Source organism: Myotis yumanensis, unplaced genomic scaffold (assembly GCF_028538775.1).
Source record: "Myotis yumanensis isolate MYYU_CA2020_CCGP unplaced genomic scaffold, mMyoYum1.0.hap1 SCAF_5, whole genome shotgun sequence".
Lineage (NCBI taxonomy): Eukaryota > Metazoa > Chordata > Mammalia > Chiroptera > Vespertilionidae > Myotis > Myotis yumanensis.
In genome coordinates, this window is record NW_027223756.1 from 59189867 (window position 1) to 59199947 (window position 10081).

At 45.6% G+C, this 10081-nt stretch overlaps 1 protein-coding gene across 1 annotated transcript in view; it reads right to left on the reverse strand.

Annotated features, from left to right (window-relative positions):
- KLHL2 (kelch like family member 2) overlaps window positions 1–7016 on the reverse strand; it is a 78877-nt gene extending 71861 nt beyond the window's left edge. Inside the window, exon 1 of the mRNA XM_070415361.1 lies at window positions 6803–7016. Coding sequence (XP_070271462.1) covers window positions 6803–6828 — 26 coding nt within the window. The 5' untranslated portion in view covers window positions 6829–7016. The remainder of the gene's footprint in view (window positions 1–6802) is intronic.
- Window positions 7017–10081: the final 3065 nt, after the last annotated feature.

Here is a 10081-nt window from a genome sequence, read left to right on the forward strand (position 1 = left end):
CTGGAATGAGTTGAAGGAAATAAGAAAGACTTTGTGAAGGAAATGGGGCTCCAACTCAGTTATTTTAACTGGGGGCAGGAAAAAGTCTGGCATCTCCTGGCTTGTGATAAGGCAGATTTTGAACACATAAGATATGGCCAAAATGATGGAGGGCTGTGACTACCTGGCTGAGATAGCTGGTTTTGACATCACTCTAAGATATTGGCGGGGGGTTGGGGGGGGGGGGGTTCAAATAGTAGGTGGACTAAAAGGTGAGGAGAGAAAACAGAGCTCAATAGGAGAAAAATCAGGTATCAAGTGACGAAATCTGTTCATTAAAATAGTAGCAGTCAGAATGGACACTTGAAACCAAGGCTCTACAGTTCCTGGAAACTGATAAGATGTGGAGGGTGATGAGAGAAATCAAAGACCATTCCAAGGATCTGGGTAGACTGATTATTCCACTGAATAAGTAGAGATGTTATAAAGGGAAATCAGTTTGAGAACAAAGATTATGAACTCAGCTTTAGAAATGTTAAATCTGAGATATGAGCTAAGAGTAGATTCAAGTCTGAAGCACAGCTCTTGAGCCCAGTCTTAAGAAACAGATGGAGCCACAACTTAGCAATTAATAGTTGATTGAAAAGAAGACTTGGCCAAGGCCTGCATCTGTGAGGAACAGCTACTGCCAATGAACAGTAACAGAAGAGAAGCCACGGAAGACAAAAAAGTGATCCACAGAGAGAGATTAGAGTCCCAGTTTCTCCTCTATGATAAGCTTGGGAAAGTAATTTAACCTCTAAAAAAAAGATAATTAAAAGAGACCTGCCCAGCCGGTGAGGCTCGGCAGTTGAGCATCGAGCCAGGAACCAAGAGGTCGCTGCTTCAATTCTTGGTGAGGGCACATGCCTGGGTTGCAGGCTCGATTCCCAGTGTGGGGTGTGCAGAAGGCAGCCTATTGATATATTCCTTTCTCTCATCGATGTTTCTATCTCTCTATCCTTCTCCTTCCTCTCTCTAAAAAGCAATAAAAGTATATCCTATATAATAAAAGCCTGATATGCAAATTGACCAAACAGCAGAACGACTGGTGGAACGACCAGTCACTATTATGTGCACTGACCACCAGGGGGCAGACACTCAATGCAGGAGCTGTCCCCAGCCCGCAGGCAGGCCAAGCCGCCCTGCCAGTCGCCCCACAGATTAGCCCTGATCACCTGCCAGGCCTAGGGACCCTACCTGTGCACAAATTTTGTGCACTGGACCTCTAGTTTTAAATAAATAAATTTGTGAAAAACAATTTAAAAAATTATAGGACCCACACTACAAGGTAGGTTGTTGATAAGATTAAATGAAATAAAGTAATAAAATAAAGTAAGTCACATTTAGCAACCTAAAAACTAGAGGAGAAACCAAGAAAAGGTAATGTCATGGAAAGCAAGGGCTTGTTTTGCAATGTAGAATCAGTGAAAAGAACTGGTCCAAAAAATACATTAGCAAATGCCAAAAGTCTGAAATGAAAAAGTACATAAGACAAAGTATATTAACCCACCCACTACAGCAATGATGGCGAACCTTCTGAGCTCGGCGTGTCAGCATTTTGAAAAACCCTAACTTAACTCTGGTGCCGTGTCACATATAGAAATTTTTTGATATTTGCAACCACAGTAAAACAAAGACTTATATTTTTGATATTTATTTTATATATTTAAATGCCATTTAACAAAAACCAACCAAAAAAATGAGTTCGCGTGTCACCTCTGACACACGTGTCATAGGTTTGCCATCACTGCGCTACAGTAACTGTATTATATATTTGTTCCCTATCAGTTTCAACCATGAGGAAAAGGACTTTGTTTTGTTTTCTGAGTTATTCCCAAAGCCAGGTCATAGTAGGTACCCAATAAACCTGAACTCTCTCATTTTGAACAGTAGATACATTTAGAATTTGGAAGCATTCTATCGAAAAGCATTCTGAAAGGCAATTTTCAATTCTTCATATCACCTTAATCTTAAGAAGGAAGTTGAGTTGTTTTCATAAACACTTCTGGTGCAGTTCCAGAACAATCACAGATGAGTAAATTTAGAGTCACTTTCACAAAAGCATACTTATTAATATTTATTAAATGCCTACTAAGTGCACTAGAAAATATTAATCAGAAACAAGAGGTTTTGGGGGTTTTTGGTGGGAGGTGGAGCAGTAATTTTCCAGCATCAGAAAATTTTAATACTACATAAATGCTACTATTCCAGAACCCACTTCTCAAGTTACCAAATGCAGATAGAAATTTTCTTTATATATTACACTTCCTTCAATACACAAGGATTCATTTGTCTTCTTTCAACATTACCTAAGTATTTTAAAGATTTTTGTCTTTGAGGAGGTTCACCTATAATCTGAGAGATGCCCAATTTACTTAGGACTAGTTAAACAAAAAACTAGTTAAACTTTTATAGCCAGAGGGCTATAAAAGACAAACAAATGGATATTGGGATAACCAATGGCAAAGTTCCAAACTCATAGGAATTGAATCTTAGAATTAGAAACAGCATTAAAGGTCATCTGGTCCAGTGGATTGCAAATGTCAGATTTCAATGAACTTTTAACAGGTCTGTGACAAAATGAGGCCAATGTAGTAAGTTTTCATAAAACTAAATTTATTCCACCTAAGAACTATCCTTTATTCTGAGATTATGTCCTTCTTTGAATTGGGAAGGGGTACTAAAATGTCCTTTCTTTTACAAAAAGATGATAGCTGATCAGTAGTTTATCAATAATTTCTTTACTTGCCCTAACCGGTTTGGCTCAGTGGATAGAGCCTCGGCCTGCGGACTGAAGGGTCCCAGGTTCGATTCCGGTCGGGGGCATGTTCCTTGGTTGCGGGCACATCCCCAGTGGGGAGTGTGCAGGAGGCAGCTGATTGATGTTTCTTACTCGTCGATGTTTCTGACTCTCTATCCCTCTCCCTTCCTCTCTGTAAAAAATCAATAAAATATATTTTTTTTAAAATAATAATAATTTCTTTACTTGGCAAAACAAAAACAAAAAAACTCAGCAACTCCATGTTGGACTTCAATTTTACAATCTTCTACTGCTTAAATCCCTTAGAACACAGTCAACAAGATGTTTGCCAGCCTATACTTGAACACCTCCAAAGTTCAAGAGTGTCCAGTGATGTGGAATCGACTGAAAAAAGATATGGTTGCACCTGAAGCATGTTTACTTAGATTTGAGAAGGAAAAGCAAAAAACCAGGTCTGTAGAGAGAAAGTCAACTTGTGAAAGAAGAGCCAGTAGGAAAACAAAGGCCACGAAAACTGTTCAGTGAGGGGAGGTCAAAGGACGAACTGTGAACTCTGAAAGTTAAAATATAGAAAGCATTCCTGAGATCAGGGCTTCTCAGTTTACATTTCCTTGTGCACATCTCAGTTTATGGCCTGAAACTCCTTTACTAATTTACATCTAATTTTTAGTTGCACACCTTTCTGATTCTGAGGCACATGTCCCATGGTGTACTACCACCCAGAACTCAAAATGCAATAGCATCTAAATACTATATGTACTCAAGGATGCAAAAACACAATAAGCAGAGATATTAAAGCCCAATAACAATCAATATGAAAATAAAAAAAGATGAGGAGTGGAAAAAGGAGAAGAAATCAAAACCTAATTTCGACAAGCCCATAGTGAAGGAACAAGGGAGCCTGGGCAGAGTCGCCTCCATTTCTCCGAGACAATATGCCAACAGGCAAAAAGAGAACAAGGTGGGATGTGAAAGCAATGTAAGACTGTTCAGAGAGAAGTATGAGCAAAAGTGCCACACACAGTGCAGACAGAGAGACGGGCATTCTAATATTTGCAGAATGAATGAAATAATAAACAGACACTCGCACAGAGAGGACCTGAGTCCCTGGTTCCTCCTACATCATCCAAAGCACTTTAAGCCCACGTCACACATCTTTCTTTGCCTTAAAGCCCAGGCTACAAATCTAACCTTATGAAAAGCAGAGCCCTCCCAATAACATTCACCCGCCTCTGTCCTGGTCTAGCTCTAGCCCAGTGAGGCCTGAAGAAACTGCTTCCCAAAGACACTGCCTGCATTTCTCAAATCCAGCACCCGTGGTTCAGAGTAGAAGGAAAAAACAAGTTAGTGGGAGTGGAAGCAAACAGGCCCGGGGGGGGGGGGGGACGGACGGACTATTTCTGATTTACAGAGAGGTAAACAGCACTCTCAGGGACTCTGCAATGAGAATTAATCCTCCATAGTCCAAGTGAAAATACAACCTATTTGTATTTATTATTAAATGAACAGAAACAATGCAAAAGTCTCACCAACTCTGGCCACCCGTGATTTAAAGAAGTTTTAACAATGCTTTCATCACTGTGGGCATTCCAGGTTTTCCATGACCTCTCAGCCTATCATTGTTCCAGCACTACTGATGGAGTCTCAATACCAAAGAATTGTGCAAGACACCAAAACTATTACTAGCTGATCCTTCCTAGATTCCATTTATCAACATTTGCACGCAAATATCTATTTCTTTTTTTTTTAATTACAGTTTACATTTAGTATTGTTTTGTATTAGTTTCAAGTGTACAACATAGTGGTTAGACCAGCAGTTCTCAACCTGTGGGTCGTGACCCCTTTGGGGGTCGAACGACCCTTTCACAGGGGTTGCCTAAGACCATCGGAAAACACATATATAATTACATATTGTTTTTATGATTAATCACTATGCTTTAATTATGTTCAATTTGTAACAATGAAATTGGGGGTCACCACAACATGAGGAACTGTATTAAAGGGTCGCGGCATTAGGAAGGTTGAGAACCACTGGGTTAGACCATCATACACTTTACAAAGTATCCCCCCCTCACCCCCGGGTCATTTTTTATTATTTCTATTTAAAGCATTGTTTATGTCTCTACTCCCTCCGTCTAGAGCCTGCTTTTCCACACCCATTCTTTTCACCTGCATTCTAAAATCATCTTGTTCTTTCCCTTAAAAAAAAAAAAGTTTTAAAATATTTTTATTAATTTCAAATTAAGGATGGGAGCGGGAGAGAGGGATAGAAACATCAATGATGCGATTCATCCACAGGCTGCCTCCTGCATGCCCCCCACTGGGTATGTGCCCATACTGAAATCAAATCGTGACCACCTGGTTCAATACTCAACCACTGAGCCACACCGGTAGGGCTTTCTCTTTCCTTTAGGTCCCTCTGCTCGAAAAGCAAAAAGGGATTGTAGAGAACTGATGTAAAGGGGGCAGCTTTGCCACAGAAAACATCTACATGGCTTATTGCACATACTATGTGTTGTCTACATACAGGTAGCATTTCCTGCCTCAAGTGCCTCTAAGCCTGGACATAACTTGTGCTGGTGCTGTGCTCACGCTGCTGCTGTTAACAATCCCCTATCATGCTTCTTAGGAGCCAGGAGCTTTCCTGAACCTGCTAAGGAACAAAACCAGACCACAGAGCCCTCAAAGCCACAGTGATCATGAAGCAACTGAGCCTTCATTTCTATCAGCCCACGAGGGTCAATTCAAGAGGCTTTATCATCTGCTCCTTAGATCCCCATGACCTGTTCCACTCAAGCTAAAAATGCCATAAGGCACTTTTAGAACATTGTAATTCCAGAATCCTATTAGCTCTCCTAAAAGGATTCAGCATCAAAAAAATTATTCAGCACAAGCCTAATATCCATATTTTGGCTGGAATGCTACCAAATAATAATCACAAGAGGCTGATGAGGCACAACTGCCATGGAATGAAGCTGGCCAAATCGAGGTAAAAAAAAAACCACAAAAAAACCCAAACAACAAAAAACGGTAAGACTCCATGAATAAACTCTCATGAAAAGGTAAGCCGTTCTTCAGAATGAGGTGTGTCTGCGGTTTTGAAAAGTCAGATTCAAAGGGCTCTTGTTCCTTCATAAAGGTTCAACAAAGGAAAGCGAGTCAAATTTGAAAATTTCAAAACTCGGGGATTTCTAGTTCACTTTTACCAAAATGTTAAAAAATAAAATAAAATAAAATCGTGTACTCAATCATGTAACATCTCCCATATAATTGTTCAGCTGTTATCATGTCTAAGAAGTAATTCTGTTGTAGGCGATCTTGAACGTATCTGGGTACCAAGAAAAAAAGACACCTGTGCCCGGCAGGGCGCTCCACTACTGATGTGTCCAGGGCGCCAAGGCGACAAAAGATGCTCTGATTTCGGGATACGATCTTCTGCAGCGCCCGGGAAAAGAGGTCACATGCCCCGGGCCGCCGAGCGGCTCCTTCAGTGATGCCAAGGCTCCTCGGTTCTTCTACTAGAAATTCGGAGAAGCCAGCAGCCTGAGACCCATTCATGGAGACGCCGGACGCCTGGCACTTGCCAGCAGCCTTCTGCCGGCGGACTCCCGAGCATCACCTCCCCAGCCCCTAGAAAGGGGTCGGGCACCCGCAGCCCGTGCATCTCAGGGAGGCACACGCGGGGGGCAGCGCCCCCAGGCACAGCCCCAGCCCGGACCCCCTTTTCGCCGGGGACCGGGAGGACCCTCCCCAGGAAATCCCGGGCAGCGCGGTAAGTCACCGCCGGGCCGGGCTGAGTTTCCGTCCGCGCCCGCCTCGGGACTGCGGGCACCGCGCCTCGTCACGCCCCGCAGCTCCCACCGCCCGCCGCCCCCGGCGTCGGCTCCCCGGCGGCTCCCGGCGTCCAACGCCGGCGAGCACCGGGCGGCCGTCCCCGAGCAGCGCCCGCGATCGGCGACACGCGCCGCAGCGGCGCCTTATCCGCAGCGGCACAGCCCGCCAGCCCGGCCGCTCACTCACGCGGGAGGCATTGGCGGCGTCTCCATTGTGGCTCCTCTCGGGCTTCAGAACGCAGGCACCGACCGCCGCCGCCAGCACCATTCCAGCCGCGGACGCCGGCACTGCCCGCCCGCCGAGCCGCGTTCCATCCGCCCCGGAGGGGGAGCCGCTCGCCTCACCGGGCGCCACCACCTGCGGCGGCGGCCCCCGCGGCCATGGCCCGCTCGGCCGGGCGCGCTCCGTCTGACTGCGCGGCTCCCGCGCTCGCCCGAGTGCGGGGCGGCGGCGGCGACGGGGGGACGGGCGGGCGCGCGGGCTCGGCCACTTCCGGGTTCGGCCCCGCCGGCGCCGACGCCGTGACGGGACGGCGGTGCGGCCTCCCGCGGCGGCCGGGGACCCCTCCCTCGGCGCCTCCCCTTCCTCCTCCTCCTGCTGCTGCTGCTGCTGCTGGGACCGCGCGGGCGTGCCGGGCGCTGCCGGCGGGGCGGGGCGGGGCGGGGCGCCTGCGGTGGGATCTGCGGGTCACCCGGCGGGGAAGCTAGGAAACTGGAGGTGGGGTGTTGTCTGTGCAGGAAAAGGGCGCCCGAAAGCACAGCATAAGCGCTCGCTGTTCGCTGACTGCTCTGCTTCACACGCTGGTTCACATTATTCTCTTTTGATGTGAGCCTGTGCCCAGGGAGGTGGGAAGGCTCAGCATAACCAACCAAAATCCCTCTGCAAATGGTGGCACTGAGGCAAGAAGTGAATTTGCCTAAGGAAGCTGGGCCTCCTTCCTCCGTATATGATCCATTCGCGTGAAGTGAGCACCTGCTCAGCAAGGTCTCCATACCAGGGGTACCAGGGAGAGCAGAGCCAGGGTGTGACAGCTGGCCATCTAGACCGATAAGAGAGACAAAACGATGCCTACGATGAAGAGTGAAGAGATGGGGTGCTATTTTAGGAGTGCTCAGGGGAGGCCTCTCAAAGGATAACATTTAAACAGAGATGACAGAAAATGAATCTTGAGTAATGCAGAGAGACTGGGGGCCTAGGGAAGAGCAATGCAGAGACTCCTATGCAAGATCTTGCCTGGCCTGTTGAGAAAAAAAGGAGAACAATGTTAGCAGGTGGTTCTTCACGTGTGTCCGCTGGACAGCGGTAGTATCTGGGACGTTGTTAGAAATGCGAGTTCCCCAAGCCCACTTCAGATCTGCTGAATGGGAAACTCGGGGGGTGGGGCCCCGCAGTCTGTGCTGCAACCAGCCTTCCAGGTGATGCTGACGGCAGCTAAGGTTGGAGAGTCTGGAGTAACTGAAGCACAGTGAGGACCGAAGAAGGTGGGCGGAGATGGTGTGGGAGGAGCAGGGATAGATTGCATAGGCTGTATAGGACACCGTAAAGGATTTGGCTTTCACGGAGAAAAGAAGCAACTAGAACAGCGGTTCTCAACCTGTGGGTCGCGCGACCCCTTTGGGGGTCGAACGACCCTTTCACAGGGGTCGCCTAAGACCATCGGAAAACACATATATAATTACATATTGCTTTTGTGATTAATCACTATGCTTTAATTATGTTCAATTTGTAACAATGAAAATACATTCTGCATATCAGATATATTTACATGATGATTCCTAACAGTAGCAAAATTACAGTTATGAAGTAGCAACGAAAATAATTTTATAGTTGGGGGTCACCACAACATGAGGAACTGTATTAAAGGGTCGCTGCAGCCCTAACCGGTTTGGCTCAGTGGATAGAGCGTCAGCCCGCGAACTCGAGGGTCCCAGGTTTGATTCCCGTCAAGGGCATGTACCTTGACTGCCCGCACATCCCCAATAGGGAGTGTGCAAGAGGCAGCTGATTGATGTTTCTTTCTCATCGATGTTTCCAACTCTCTATCCCTCTCCCTTCCTCTCTGTAAAAAATCAATAAAATATATTTTTTTAAAAAATAAATAAATAAAGGGTCACTGCATTAGGAAGGTTGAGAACCACTGAACTAGAACGCTGTGAGCAGCTTGATCTGATGATTAAAAGGATGGCTTTGCTGCAATTTGTTTCAAACTATTCTACAAAAAAAAAGTGGGGGAGGGAATAGAAAAAAAGAAGACAGGCAAAATGTCCATTTTGGATGCTGAGTGATGGGTGCATGGAGGTGATCACCATTTGTGTGTATGTTTCAAAAGGTGCGTAAGTTTTATGTATTTTGTAAATGACTATATGAGCAACATATGTAGGAAAGCAAGAGAGCAAGCAAGGAGATGAGTCTGGTGGGATGAAAAATAAGCATGACCTAGAAGTCAAAGTGATGGAGAAGAGTGATCAGATTCTGATTCTATTTAAAAGATAAAGCACACAAGAATTGCTGATGGATTAGCTATGAGTATAAAAGAAAGAGCAGAGTCAAAGATGATCGCAAGGGTTTGGTCTGGGCTCTTGGGAGAGTGGAGTTGACATTTACTGAGATTGGGAAGATAGAGAAGAAACAGATTTGGCGGGGGGGGGCGATGGGAAGGGAGTATTTGTACACTGATTTAGACATGGCAAATTTGAGATGCCTATTACACATCCATGTGAAGATAAGTATAGACAGATATGTATCTGGGGTGGACTGAAATGTGTAGGTTGTCAACATATAGATGGTATTTAAAGACAGGGGACTGGTTGAGATCAACCAGATAATGTATCTGGAGAAAAGAAGAGAACCAAGGAGTGAGCCCCAGGGCACTCCAACATTAAGACAAAAACATGAGGATTCAGCAAAGCAGACAGAGAAGGAGCAGCCAGAGGATCAGAAGTGTCTTGGTAGCCCAGGCTTAGATTTAATCAGGCATCTCATCTGAGCAATTTGAAAATGTTAATTAATCTACACTGAGCTTTTGTTGTTTTCTGAAAAGACAGTGACGAAACCTCTGGCTTTGAGACATAAAAGCAGGCCTGCCTCAGATTCCTAGCAATTTATGAGGCCAAAGTTTCCATTTTCATCCTTGTGTGGGCCAAGTCAGTCCACAAAACTGGCGCTCGGCCAGATGCAGCCTCAGCACTTAATCCTGTCTCACCATCCACAACAAAAATGCTTGTCAGGATGAACAGAAATCATCTGGGGGGGTGGGGAGGGGAGGGGACACTTTTCATATGTCTTCTTTTGTGTGTCCGTTTCACCGTTTTCTCAAGTAAAGCACACAGATGATTAGGAATAGATACCCAAAGCCACCAAAAACTTCTTACTTTTATTTCCTTTGGCATAAGAACTGATTGGACAGGTACAGGTGTTTGACCTCTCCCTGCTCAGGTTATTAACTCCACCTACCTACTAATTATT